This window comes from Aspergillus aculeatus (assembly GCF_001890905.1).
Source record: "Aspergillus aculeatus ATCC 16872 unplaced genomic scaffold ASPACscaffold_1, whole genome shotgun sequence".
Classification (NCBI taxonomy): domain Eukaryota; kingdom Fungi; phylum Ascomycota; class Eurotiomycetes; order Eurotiales; family Aspergillaceae; genus Aspergillus; species Aspergillus aculeatus.
The window spans coordinates 3414004-3428260 of NW_017962976.1; the positions used below are offsets into that span (position 1 = coordinate 3414004).

Below are 14257 nucleotides of genomic sequence, written 5' to 3' on the forward strand. Positions count from 1 at the left end.
GTTGAGACTCTAAGGCTCTCCACGGCCCACCTTAGTTGATCTACTAGGCCGAAAAAAACCTCCTAGGGCTGTGGAACTCAGGGAAGATGATCAGATGAGCAGAGCAACTAGCTTTCATCCCTTTTGACCCCCCCAACTTCCCCCTCATTCACCCTCTTTCGTATACCAAGGCACACAAACCCCAGGCACACCTGCCCGAACTGGGACAAAGGGAGTGAGTGAGGACCCGGCGAACCCCGGGAAGCCTTGGAGCGAAAGACCCAAATCTGAAGACCGGAACTTCTATCAAAGCCCCCATGCGAAGGACAAACCTGCTCATTATGCATAGACCATGATATTCATTCAACTCATGAATGCCTTTTAGAATACAGAGGGGGAAAACATTAGATCATTAGATGTCCGGAGAATATGACAACGGCAGGATAAATACAAAGGAAACAGAGAATCGAAAAGAGTCGAAAGATTCAAGAGTCATATCAAATCAATTGTCCTCATGTACAACCCAACTCCTTCCCTTTAGCTGTCGGGAAAATGAATACTAATCCATGCCTTCTCTCTCTCCACACCCACCATGGGTGGGTAGGTTCATTAGATAGGTTCAAATCAACGTAACGCACCGTTCCTCACCATCCCACCATTCCATCATTCCATCCCATGTTCTTCATGTCAATTCATTTCATGCAAATCGTCGCGCGGGGGTGGGGAATTTGATCTGATCAATAAGATCCCCATTGCTCATCAAATGTCGTTAACGCTGTATTTGAGAAGAAAAACAAAACACGAAACACAAAAACAAATCGTAAAGACAGAATGCAAAGAAAAAGAGAAGCTCGAGAAGGAAACAGCGCTGATGATCCACTGCTCCCGGAGAACAAAACACAGGTAGGAGGACCTAACCACTTCGACCTAACTTATCTCCTTCGAGTCCCCCGTCGACTGTCGTATGCCTCTTCCTCGTCTTCCTCCTCAACGGGGGCCGGGGTCCGCCGTTCCGTGCGCCGCTTCGGCCGACGCCGCCGGTTAGAGCTGATGTTACTTGCCGAATCATCCGGGGCCAGGGACACGCCATCGTCGAGGAAGAAGTCGTCGTCGGCGCCGTTTTCCCAGAGCCCGAAGCCGGAGGCGGGCGTGCCCAGACGGGCCTCGACGAAGGAGCCGCGGCGGTTCTGGTTCGCGATCGACAGGCCGGCGCCGCGCTCGCGCAGCGCCCGGCGCACGACCTCGGCCTTGCAATGCAGGGCCTCGAAGGCATCTTCCAGCGCCTCCATCCCCAGGTAGATGTCTCGCTCGATCTCGGCCAGCGCTGCGATCTCCATCTCCTCATCGAGAGCGATGGGGCCTCCGAATGATGCAGGGGCTGGAGACGGGGACGTGCCGTAGGGCTGGCTGGCCGGTCGGGACACCCCGTCCAGCTGGCTGGGCGTTGGACCCCGCGAGATACCACCCGTTGTGAACGGGGTATTGGACCGGGTGCTGCTATAGCGCGAGGGGGTTGAGCCGGACGGGAAGGAGTCCTCGGCGCCACTGCGTAGAAACCCGTCAAAGCGACCGGAGATGAGAATGTCCCATTCATCATCGCTGATCGCCGCTAGGGTAGCAAGGACATGGTGCATGCCAGGGTTGTTGAGCATGTAGATCGCAGTTTCAGGGTCCCGCGGTAGGGATGACAGTCGGTACAGTCGTTGAATCGCCAGAGTCGAGGACACCAATGGAGCCGGTCGGGGGCGTGGCTGTCCCTCGGGCCGCGGTGTAGGTGAGGTAGAGCTGATTCCAAGGATGGCAGAGAAGAGTTGCCGCTCCTCGGGCTCCAGATGGGTCAAGATCGCAAACGTCAAGGTCTCATCGTCAACCTCATCGGGTGCGCTTGTGCCTCCACCAGACTGCTCACTGAGCCATTTATCCACGGCCACTTTCGTCTTACGTGATTGCCGAATGTAATGCTCCCGATACTCTTCTGGTACGTCGATATCCAGTTTCTGCATGGGGATGTGCTCGTCACCTGACCAATCCGGATCCACGACCGTCGGAGACAATCTGAAGGGTGGCCAGTTGGGGAGCTCGCGACGGCCGGATACCAATTCAAGAACCTCTCCCCAGCTCACGCCCGCTGGGCGCTCCTCGTGTTCTTCATGCTCGCACATCAGACAATTGCATGATTCGGACGAGATATCGCGAGCAAATACGGCCTCCAAACGGTCGAGAAGTCGCCGCGCTACTGATCGATATCCCGTTGCAACAGCGAGTGAGCCGTTCTTCGTCATAACATGCTGATAGTCTTCCAGGAGCCGATTGAGAGGCTCGAAGATCTTGCTCGCCACGAGTTGCGGCTGCGCTGGGGAATACGGCGCGGCTTCCGAGCCGCTCAAACTCTGAAGGAGTGATTTCGGTGCGCGATGATCTAAGCCACCGTGCTGCAAAAGGTAGTCGACCTTCGGGATGGATATAGGCACCTCGGGGGGCGGAGGCGGAGGCGGAGGGGCTCCGTAGGCTGAGTTCGCGGTCGGAGGCCGCCCGTAATCGTATGCAGCTTCCACTGGGCTCCGGAATGCGGACCCCGGGCGATGAGACATGGACGACCGTGTTTGGGTACGAGAAGGCGGCTTCTCCGGGCTTCTAACCTTGCGGGAAGTGGTAGACTGGTGTGCGGGCGCAACCGTCGTAGCCTCCGACCCGTTTGTTGATTCGAGACCAATGTCGCGTACGGTTGCTGGGGAGCGTGGCGGCGTCGTGGCGGTGCGACTGGAGGGTCGTTTGGGCGGCGCTGTTTCCTCCACGATCTTGCTCTTGGAGGACTTGCGGCTAGCTGTACGAGACGGCGATTCCTTGTCATGGCTGGAGCGCTTGGTTTTCGTCGAATCCGATCGCACTGTCTTGCTTGACTTGGTCCCTTCATCCTTCTTTGACCGCAGACTCGAGGACGAGCGAGTGGATTCGGCTCGAATCCGGATCTTGGTCTTCGGTTTCTCCTCTGTATTCTTCGCATCTTTATTATCACAGACCGTGCTGCCTTGGCGGGATTGCTGGTCGACGCTCGTCAATGGGGGACTCGGGGGCGCATGCTTGTTGCTGTCCGATCGATCATGGCTTCCTCCGTCAGCTGCCTCTTTGCCTTGGTCGGTCAGGTCGGTCGGATCTGGGGTCGGGATGTTCGGTTTGCCGACAGCTTCCCTGCTGTGAGCCTTGGAGAAGGTCGGATAAGGGAGGCTGGTTCTCGATTCGAGGAAGGACGCCGTGCCGGAACGGCTGGCGCTGTCTATGCCGGGCATCGAGGCACGACGTTGCTGGCTTGTATTAGAGGCGGAGAGCGAAGGGGTCGAGGAGCGGTCCGTGGGAGGGTCGGGAGGTCGTTCCTTGGTTGGGGAGCGGGTAGACGATGGTCCGTGGGACGAGCGGTGCTTGTGTTGTTTGGATTTGGAAGAGACGCTCGAGGAAGTCGATGCCTTGCGAGTCCGGTCCCTGTCGCGATCTCGGTCATTAGGTCTCAACGGTAGATGGAACATGACGTGGGTGTGGGTGTGAATTCAGGCGGAAGGCTTCGAATCGAGGTGGATATGGAAGGTTGGAAGACAATCTTCCCCCCCTCAACACAACCCCTTGTCTCCTTGCTCTTCGTCCCCACTTTTCGCTTTCGATCGGGTTGTATTGCGTTTGTAGTAGTTACCTCGAGTTATAGATCGCGAAGGCGGGATGAGAGGCCCGGCTAAGCAGCTCTCACGGCGAGCAAAAGAAGAAAGAGTTTGTGTGGTGTCACAATGCGAGAAGAAGGTCCAGATGATCCGAGAGCCGGAGGACTTTCGTCGTCTGGCGCTTAAGAGATCTGGAACCAAACGCAACTCCCAGTGGTCGAATGCCCAATTAGGCGCCTGTGTCAATCCACCGAGGGGGCTGCTGCAACCGATGCAGCATCCCGTGAGGGGCGCGGAGGGAAACGAACGATAAGGGTCGGGGAGGGCGGAAATTGGAAGATAGTTCAGGCGCTTGAACAGAAAAATAAAGAGAAGTGACGAATCAATTGTTGGGATATCGTGCAGTATAGTGAGTTGATGATCCAAAGAAGGAGAGAATTGCAGAATGCAGTGACTGTGCATGGGAGGAGATTTGGCGGGAGGATCGATTTTGCGGTGAGAGCGACTAGACTGAAAAGAAAGAGAAGACAGACACACTGATTGACTCCTCCCCGCAGACTCCTCTCCAACTCGTTCGATTATTGCAACCCGATGAAGGGTCCCCGAAACTCCCTATGAACTGTGGACTAAAGAGCCACTAACCACACTAGTACAGTACGTAGTATTCTAGCGGGCAGCGAGGAGGGGTTCACTAGACTACTTGCATGAAGCACCACCTCAATTCACACATTAGAATAAATCAAGTGATCGGTCATTTTAACGGACCAGGTCTCGACCGTAGATAAGAGTTCCAGGACAATCAATGGAAGGTGTCGTGATTAAGACCAACCAACAGCAACATTATCGTCATCAACCTCACCACCGAAACTTAGCGGTACATTCGACACCTACACCTCAGGCATCACCGCTTCTGGCGGGGATCCTGGGATGCCTCAGGCTACGTTGGGCTGCGGAAGAGATGGCGCCCATCATCGTCATCGTACTACGTACTACGAAGAAAAGTCAACTGTACGAAGTGATTGCTTTTTTGGTGCACCCTTCGACTTCTTTGACCAAGTTCAGCGTCCCTTTCTTGTCGAGTTCGATCAGACCGACTACATCCCCGCTCTCGGTTTCGTTCATCGTCAAGATCTATGAATTTCTATCGCATAGTGAATCCGTGGGTCGGGGTTCTGTTCTCGAAGGAGATGGCATCCAAGCTCTACATGCTTGTATATACTTCTTAGTCTCCAGTATTCACAGTATGTGGCGGCCAGTCCCGGACCGCGGGCCGCGTAGGTAACGAGTGACTCGATCAGACGGCAAATCCTCCCGAGTCCAGCTGCCTGGGCTCCCCAGCAGCATCAAACGTTCCATTCGGAAGAACACGGATTGCTTGCGCTGAGCTCTGAGTCGGTGCAACCCATGTCACGTTGTGCCCGCGCGCCTTCATGAAGGCCACGGTCTCGTTGTTGTAGCTATACTCGAACGTGACCTGGTTAGGGATCAGCTGATCATGCAGACGAGGCTGAGCCAGAGCTTCAGCCGCCGCGAGACCACCATCAACAGCGTGGATGATGTTCTGGATGGTCGCGGTGATGATCCGACTGCCGCCCGCCGAGCCAGCCACGAAAAAGACAGTGCCGTTAGGGTGAGTCACGATGGCTGGCGTACTTGACGACAACGGGCGCTTTCCAGGTCGGATGAAGTTCGCCTCAGAGGGAACATATCCGAACGAGTTGGATGAGCCAGGAATAGAGAAGTCTTGAGAAGTAAATTAGCAGAGAAGATATAAGGTCTGGTTGCCTTCACCTACCATCCATCTCGTTGTTCATGATAATTCCTGTCTCGGGGACCATAATCTTGCTCCCAAAAAGCAAGTTGATCGTGGTGATTGCAGATACAGTAAGACCTTCGTGATCGATAGTAGCAATATGAGAGGTTCCCGGGCTACAGACACCATTAGCTTGGTTCAGAAGACGTGTCAATGAGGTACGCACGTATCCAAGCTTTCAATACCTCGCGGGTCGTATGCATTTATATCTTGCGTCTTAGAGTCGGAGATCTTCGCCCGGATTTCATCAATAGTAGATTGCTCAAGCATGTTACCCTGGTATTCTCCCATGTCGTCCACAAAGTCAGGGTCTCCCAGGTTTGTTCGCTATCATAGAATCAGCCCACAGTCACACAGACCCTGACATTATTTGTCCAGAAGGAGGTGAGACGTACCAGTCCGTATCCGAACCGAATGGCTTCATCCAGCCGATGAATACTCAGGTTCACATTGTCTGGGGCGAGGAAGCTGTCGTAGGTGTCCAAAACTTTGAGTATGTTCAGTGCAACAATTCCACTAGATGGAGCAGTGGTGCTGGTAATTCGGTATCCACGATAGTCTATCTGTGAGATGTTCCGGATTTCAATGGCATAGCTACGAAGGTCATCAAGAGTCATTGTGCCATTAGCTGCTTGTACCGCATTGACCATCGTCTCTGCAATAAATCCAGAGTAGAATGCATCGACGCCCTTCTCAGCGATCATCCCGAGGGTGCTGGCATAACGCTTCCGTGTCATGGTATCGCCGAGGCCGAGTCTAGTTCCGTTGGGAGCAAAGTCAATTGCCCATGTCGGGTCATTAGACAAGAAGTCGTCGCCGCCCGCGTCGGTGATCGAGGAAGCCATGTAGCGTACTAGATCCGGGCCAACCGGAAAGCCCTCATCCGCGGTCTTAATTGCTGGTTGAACAACGGCTGGCCAAGGAAGTACGCCATACTTCTGGTGGAGGTATTGAAGACCACGAAGCTCGCCTGGAACACCGCTGTATATCTTGTTAGTATCAAAGTCTGTCATCGTGGGATGAGAAGCTGTACCTTGCAAGACCCCCAGTGACAGCTGCTTCCGTGTTGTTGACAAACATGTCCTCATATGCTGCCGCTGGGGCAGTTTCGCGAAAATCGATAAACTCGAACGCGCCGTTAGGGTCTTTCACTAGAATGAAGCCACCCCCTCCGATCCCGCTGTGATACATGCCTGGGCGCAAGACAAATCAGCTCCAAAGATTCCATTACCGCCAGGGAAGGGGAATGACTAACCCACAACCCCTACGCAGAGCATCGTTGCCACCATCTACCAGCCTTCAGGTCAGCACGACTTTCAACTGATCGTTGCCACGCGGGATCTCCGCATCCTCTAAGTCAATAGACTTCAGATACTCACAGCATCAGCAGCGTTCCCGCCTTGTAGTAGTATATCTGTTCCGTGGCGACTGCAGATTGCACTCTCACTCGCTACGGCGCCACGCTTGCCGTCCTCCAATTCATAGTCCCAGCTCAGCTGACGAGTCGGATAGTCGAGAGGCGACGTGAGTACGTTCGGCAGATGTGTGACCAAGACAATTAAGACTAGTGTGGTTGACAGGGTAAATCGCAGGATACGGAACATTCTCGACCTGTTCCGGGGCTTATCGTGCGATAAAGCCGACTGAGTGCACGCGACCGGGCGTTCCAAGGCCTCAAGGAGTGGCTATGAGAGAAATGCAGGTTAGAGATTTAGAGACCAGAAGTAATTTCTTGGAACAGGGGAGGACTTCGTCTAAGTACCTGCTTCTCTGCATCTTGGTTGTCGATGAGATCCGGTTTGCAACCCTGCATGTTTAGTATACTTGGTGGCCGGATGCGGTTACTGGAAAGAACGATGGGCCTGGAACTGCCACTATAATTCCGAGATGCCAGACAGACGGGGGTCGACAATCGGAATAGTCAGCCTAGCTTAGGCAGGATAAGATACAGGTTGAAAGTATGAAGACAAGTGAAGGATACGAAGCAAAGAAGATTCGGAACCCGTTATGTTTATTTAAGAGGCCGAGGGCTCCCTGACCACCCACACCCCCCATTATCGGACAGACTCCAACGGCGATAAGGACCACGACAGTTTAGTTTCCTGCAGAGTCCCGCATGCCTGGTTCCTTATCAGCCTCGACCAACAGAAATCCGAACCGCCACTTCGGCCTGGTCACCCGATGGCACACCAAGCTCATCCAAAGGCGCAATACCTGCCTCATCCAATCAAATTTCATCTTGCAACGTGACGTGCATAATTTGGGGTAATCAAATCTCTGAGTCCAGCAAAGCAAAAATTTGATCCGATTTGATGCATTCTTCAATCCAGGGCTCATGTTTCGGAAAGCCGGAGAGTTTCTGCTGTTGTCAACCATGCACCTTGACCTGGAGTGGGGTTTGGCCACGCTAGAGATTATGACTGGTCATTAGAAAAGTTATCTGGGGGCAACGGGAGGTCGCGATAAGCCTCTCCTCGCGTCTCTTGTCCTCGTGAGTGCCCTTGAAAAGAAGTATCTTTGCAAAGACAACCATACTTCTTCGGGTCAGAGAGAGTTTGGGGCTCTTGTTGATCACTCCGAACGATGATTCTGACGAGAAGCGCCCTTCGTCAATGCTAGAAGCGAGTGGACTGCTTTTGGATGACTTTAGAAAGAAAATGTCCCAGATCATGAGGTGACTCCCGGGCGGCCCGTACCCAGAGAATCACCTTTGGATTGAGACAAGGTCTCGGATGCACCTTTCAAGCAGAAAGAAGAAATCCAGATATATCGAAGTCAGTTTTCAACCATCTCGGAACGGCTACTGGAATACCGGTGCCGCACGTCTTTCGTCATGACAAGGTTCCTTGCTCTTGCTTTTGCCATACCGAGTTCACCAAGTTCAAAACCTGATCTGCCATGAATCGTGTCCTTTTCAGCGAACCTAAAGCTTTTGAGGCTAGTCGAGTCCAAGCTACACATATGAGACCCCGTCATTCTTCGAGCTCAACTGCGCTCCTGGTCCACGAGATAGTGTTCGCCCAGATCGAGGGGATCTCATCTTCTGGTTGTAGAACGGTCTCGATGAGACGTCGGCCCCAATCTCGGACAAACCATTTGTCTGAGAGCAAATGCAGTCCAACACCGTAGTGTAGAAACAGAATACGAGCCACCCAATCACCCTGCTTGAGCAGATCGATGTAGGCCTCGCTAATATTGATAGGCCATGCGATTATACCACCGTTCGGGCCGCCAAATGGCCACCTCTTGATTGCTTCATGAAGAATCTGCCAAGTAGCCAGGTATATTGCCTGATTTGGTCCACCGATACTGTTAAACTTCTCTTGAACGCCCTTCAAGGAATCCATGATTGCACTTGAATTAGATTAGCATCTGTGAAGTAACTGCTGCCAGACAGGCGAAAGTAACATACCTCCGAAGATTCAGTTGGGATTCCCGAACTCTATAAAAAGGTCAACTCCCCAGATCAGGTCAGAGGTGAGAAGGGTGAGGATTACTGATAAGGATTGCCATCCTGATCGACTTCATCGTCCTTCCATTTCAACCATCCTTGCAAGTCACCTCGATACTCCATGCCGTTAAGTTGCACAAATAAGAGTGCGCAGCCAGCAATGAGCTGGCGAATCTCCAGTACATGAGACAACGGCTCGAATGTCTGTCTGTCTTCGGAAACACAAGGATACGCCGTTGCACACAGCATGATGAAAATGGAGCAGATAAAAGCTGGCCCACAAGTCTCCGGGGAGATGTCCGCCAAGACTCGACTGAACGCTGAGCAGGCGCGGCTCTGATATTTCAGAGCAATCTCCAGCCACGACCGGTTGTCATGCTGCTCCAGATAGGCAAGATGAAGAGCAGATAGTGCCAAAAGGCTGTCCATCAGGAATGGGTGGGACACCACGATTCGCGGGATGACGACTTGGAAATGATGTGCGTCGAGGCGACCTTGGCAGAGAGTGATGTATGTCTCCGTAAGGTAATGATGGAATAATCTCATTTCGAGCATTCGCGTCTGCGACGAATCTGCTTTTGGGCCGGATACCGCCTCGGGTGATTCATGTGGTGTGGAGGGATTTTGACTATCGGCATCATTGGACGGATACGTGCAATCCAATTTTCTCTTCTTGCACAACCCACATCGAGGCGTCTCTTCATCGCACTGTGCACTACTGTCAGCGACTAAACTGTCGACTTCTGGTCGGAAGCAGAGACTGAACGGCCGCTGAGTAGATCCCAGGGTATCCGATTGGTGGGAAGATGGGATTGAGATAGTAGCACGCAAGGGCAGCCACGGCTAGTATGAGATAGAGATGGCAAACCTTCACATGTCGCTTCTTACACTGAATGCAACCCTTCCGGGATTTGGTGTGGCTGCGGCGCGAGGGCATTAGGCTCGTCTCAAATTCGATAAAAACTTAATACGGAGTCAGCGGTGGGATATGATGCTGTGATCCTTTGGAGAGTAGAAAGCTATTGGATGCCTCGGGGCTAATTGAAGTTCTCCCGGTCAAGACAACAATTACTGTATCATACGGTCGGTTGAGCGAACCGGAATGGATAGTAGTAGTAGGAATGTGAAACAAAATGCTTCGTGCGGATGAAGTTCGATGCGATGAAATAACTTGTTTGAAACTTTCAAGTCTGGATGGGACCGATTTGGTGAGACTTGGTAGTTCATGTAGTAGCGGAATATAACAAATGGAAATAACATACCACGAGCTGAGGCTATGATTGCGCTCCAGGGAAGAAATAGAGGAGAGACAGTTGGTGCCGAACAGCGGCCGGCTGGGAAGGTGCAGCCGGCCTTAGCCCCAAGCAGCCTTCTCTGATTTGCTCGCCAGCCAACTGGGGCTGACTAACCGTCTGCTTATGCTTAAATTAGTACAGGTACAGTACAGGTACATAACGTTACAGCCAGGTACGTCAGCCTGGCTAACTAGAGCAAGTATCACATTGTTTTGTATGAATGTCTGAGGCAATTGTAGCTAGGTACCTAGGTATACCATATATCTATAAGATAAAACTAGCGATAGATTCACGACATACCCCGATTATCAGAACATGTCTATGTCTCAAAAATATACACAGAGTGACATTGATTTGCCACATCCCGATTCTATCGACTTTTGGTCTTTCTAACTAAGCACACGACCGGCCAGCTATGCACGCTAACCATAGAAAAAGCTGAACAGCAGCGAAAAGCATTATAATCGTGATCGTTTTCAAGTAGTAAAAGTGGATGGTAAGGAGAACTGAGAGATTGAAGTAAGTCCGGAAGAGGTCATTTCTTCGCACAAGGCATCATCCGAACGTTGTTGGCGTATGCAAGAGACAAAAGTGGCTCTTCCATCCACGAGCAAGCCGATAGATTAAGCATCCTCCTTTTCTCCATCCAACTTAGGATCCCGCACTGACTCGCCACGACTCGCATCAAGAACCGAACTGGAAGTCCTCAATTGCTTCACACCCGACCGCAACACCAATTTCTCCTTCTTAGCTTGAGGTTGGGACGGAACGGGGGAATCCCATGAAGCGCTGCCATCGTCACCCGCAAGAGCAGAGTACATAGTTGTAGACCAAGAACTGCCACCAGGTGTTTGATGACCAGGCGTACTGCTCCGCGAGCTACCAAAGCCGTTACTTCTCTTTGAGGCTGCGACCTGCGCCCAGCCGCCCTCGCCGTTCGCATTCTGCTGGGCCCGTGCAGCTTCGCGCAGGGCCTTTGCTTCAGCTGCAGCGAGTCGCTGCTCTTCCTGTTCCTTGAGGCGTTGGCGATCACGTAACTTGACGCATTCCCCGACGCTCATACCGCCAATACCAATGGTGGTACCGTTGCCCATGCCCAGAAGGGGGGGAGTCCAGGCTGTGGGTTTGAGAACAAACACATGGCGATGAGGCTCCGGATCGAAGCTCTCACTGGCAAAGCCCCAGTCAGCGGCGAGGGAGTGCGCGAAAGCACGGAGGGGAGATTTTGCGGGTTGGAAGCGGGTGGAGCGATTTGCTGGATTCTTGTTCGTGGCGAGGCTGTGGAGGGTCGATTCATAGGACTGTAGAGTGGATAGAGGATACGACGATGAAAGCTGGAGGTAAATATCGAGAGTTTCAGCGGAATAGGGTAGGTTGGTGGAGGTGAGCGCCTGAGAGACAGTCGTCGTCGGGTTGATATCGACGCCAAGCGCAGACGCCAGAGAACGGTTACGCTCGAGGCGGGCGCATTCCTCGTCGCACGCCAGCGGGGACGCTGATGGAAGTCGCTGCGCCTGCTGGAGGTGGCCCTTGGTCACAACAGCCTTGGCTGCATTGCAACGTCGCTCCTGTCGAAGTCGTCCACAGCTACATGTTACTGCGACCATGGATGAACAGGGGGTTTTCTCGGAACACGGATAAGGAGCGTGACACTGGTCAGAACAGGGGTGACCACACAGCGACTTAGTCTTCCCACAGGCTTGCTGACAAGGCTGGGAAGCATCCTCACAATCACCCGGTCGATGACAGTTCTTCTTACAAGTATGTGAGCCACACTTGAGGAGCTTGCCGCAAATCTGTCCGCACCGTGCATCTGCAAGCCAGCACGGCTGATTCTTCAGCACACGTTTGCCGCACAGGCACGCCTTTTCCGTCAAGAATGGGCATTTCGGACAATTTTCATCGTCGGTGTGGCAATTATGGGGCGTCTGCGGGTGACCGCACGGTTTAACGCGCTCACAGGGGTGTGAGCAAGCTGGAGGCTGTGTCCCACAGGGCAGAGGCGGATACAAGACAGATCGACCGCAGTTACACGGGATCTCTTCGAATATTGCCTCCCTGCAAGTGTTACAGGGCCCTTTGTGACAGATCTCCGGGCATGTGTGCCGCCCGCATTTCAGCATACGGCCACAGACCCGGGTACAGATATGTTCAGCCTCAAAATCCTCATCGCTTGGTCGAAGATGGGATTTGAGCTTTCGCCGGATAGCCTGACGCTCAATTGCCTTCTGTTCGCCGGTGCAACAGCGCTCCGCGCACGCATGGCGACCGCAATGCAAGCCGGCTTTACATATACGGAAACATTGAGGTGGCTCAAAGTCTCCCGAGAAACAAGTCGTCCGGAAGTCATTGCGGCCACATCGGCAATGGATCGTGACTTTCTGCAAACAAGGCCCACACGATCCGGTATGGCAGACTTGCTCGCAGGAATGTCCGCATGGTAAGGACTTCCTGCAAGGCTTCGAGCAATTGGGAATGGGGTCTTCGCAAGTAGTTCGGGGCGAATAACCCGCAACTTCGGTTAGAGATGTTTTCCCACACGGGCAGAAAAGCACCACATCGGGCGATCGGGGGCAATGAGCGGGATGCGCATCCTGGGCGTGACAGGTCTTTTGACACGAGTGTAGCCCACAATCAAACTGTCGATTGCACTGATCACCACAACTGAAACAGCCAACCCATTCTTCAAGCTCCTCCCCGCCGTCGTCTTCGCGAATGCGCAGGGTTTCACTATCCAACTCCTCATCTTTGGAACTGCAGAGCATCTCAGACTGCGATTTCCCGCAATAGCAGCGCGCATCGACTTTGACCTCGCAGGCACCGCAGAGGCCCTCATGGCACGGCCGCGGGCAGGTGTGCTCACCACAAGGCAGCAGATCACCACATGTCTCGCCGCAGCTCCATCCATTATCGTAGTCGGTGTCCTGACAGCGCTTCGTAGATGAGTTCCTCCCACAAAAGCAATCCTGGGTTGGACCCATAGCAGTACAAGGAGCGCATGGACCAGCATGGCACGTCGCATCGCAAGGGTGTGGACAACCTTTTCGCGATCGCGCGCAAGTCTGTCCACATGAATGAGGCGGGAGACCAGGAAATGAGCGTGGATCAACCTCCTTCTGACACCAACAGGAGTAAGTGGAAGGAAACACTTCATGCGGCAAGTTACAGCCCGGGCAGCGCCAAGCACGAGGAGCGCTGCTTTCGCCCTCCTCGCCCCGACGACGCGCCGCATCCTGAGCCGCCGCGCCTTCGTTCCTCGACCATTTCTTCACACAGCTCAAGTGGAAAACCGTCCAGCACAATCCGCAGGACCAGATACGGGAACGCTTGCCCAACTCAGATGTACATATCGGACATTCGTAGAGGTTGTGAGCGATGTCTTCGTGGATTCGAGTGGCAATGTCCGGTGCCGATGATTTCGTCGTAATCTTGGGCGCTGGTGGAGGTGGGAGCGCGGATCGAGGCTGGCTTTGGGTTTTAGCTTTCGATTTGCCCTTTCCACTCGCAGGAGCACTTCCGCTTTGTCGAGGTAGTTCTCCGGCTGGCCCTCCTGGGACGAATGCTGGCGCATCTGCTCTCAATCCTGCAATGTCCTCCCCGCCTGCGCTCTGGGGATCGACATCTTGAGTCTCCTCCGACTGCTCTGATTTGCTCAGTCGACCCTCGAATCTTCGCCCTCCAGTAATGACCGCTGTGTGATCAGCACCGCCGCGTGCTCGACCATGTCGTCGGCCTCCATTCGACTGTGCGCCTGCGCCTCTCGCCCCTCTTCGGCTTCCCCTCAGTCCTCTTGGTGGCTGGTTTGCGTCGGGCGCAGTCCGTGTCGCAGAAGGCTCGTTCTGTTGCACTGGGGGGTTCGTAGCCGGGTGTGCTGTCGTTTGTTGTTGAGATTGTGTTTGTGCCTGTGCCTGTGCCTGTGTCTGTGCCTGTGTCTGTGGTGCAGATCTGTGAGAACGACTGCGATCGCCACCACGGCCTCTACCTCCGCGTCTGGACCTCGTGCGCGGGGTAGTGCTGTTGCTGTCTGCCACGAGGGCTGGAGAGTTCGACATCGTTGGCTCCAAGGTCCTTA

At 53.6% G+C, this 14257-nt stretch overlaps 4 protein-coding genes across 4 annotated transcripts; all 4 read right to left on the reverse strand.

Moving 5' to 3' along the window:
* Nucleotides 1-911: 911 nt before the first annotated feature.
* Nucleotides 912-3500, reverse strand: ASPACDRAFT_56668 (uncharacterized protein; the record flags this gene model as incomplete). Its single annotated transcript, XM_020203160.1, has 1 exon — nucleotides 912-3500. The coding sequence occupies one exon, from the start codon at nucleotides 3498-3500 to the stop codon at nucleotides 912-914; it is 2589 nt and encodes an 862-aa protein (XP_020061630.1).
* Nucleotides 3501-4573: 1073 nt separating this feature from the next.
* On the reverse strand, nucleotides 4574-7338 carry ASPACDRAFT_74797 (gamma-glutamyltransferase). Its single transcript, XM_020204304.1, has 7 exons — nucleotides 6819-7338; nucleotides 6695-6728; nucleotides 6473-6632; nucleotides 5835-6420; nucleotides 5606-5766; nucleotides 5422-5555; nucleotides 4574-5369 (listed from the first exon to the last, which is right to left on the reverse strand). The coding sequence occupies exons 1-7, from the start codon at nucleotides 7041-7043 to the stop codon at nucleotides 4921-4923; spliced, it is 1749 nt and encodes a 582-aa protein (XP_020061631.1). The 5' UTR covers nucleotides 7044-7338; the 3' UTR covers nucleotides 4574-4920.
* A 1073-nt stretch (nucleotides 7339-8411) lies between these two features.
* On the reverse strand, nucleotides 8412-9436 carry ASPACDRAFT_56670 (uncharacterized protein; the record flags this gene model as incomplete). Its single annotated transcript, XM_020203161.1, has 3 exons — nucleotides 8412-8793; nucleotides 8852-8881; nucleotides 8937-9436. 3 exons carry the CDS (start codon nucleotides 9434-9436, stop codon nucleotides 8412-8414), a joined length of 912 nt encoding a protein of 303 aa, XP_020061632.1.
* A 1465-nt stretch (nucleotides 9437-10901) lies between these two features.
* On the reverse strand, nucleotides 10902-14237 carry ASPACDRAFT_942 (putative NF-X1 finger transcription factor; the record flags this gene model as incomplete). The annotated part of the gene is made up of 2 exons (XM_020206129.1): nucleotides 10902-13982; nucleotides 14034-14237. Coding segments are annotated over 2 exons (3285 nt in total), but the record flags the coding sequence as incomplete, so codon positions are not given.
* Between the last annotated feature and the right edge of the window lie 20 nt (nucleotides 14238-14257).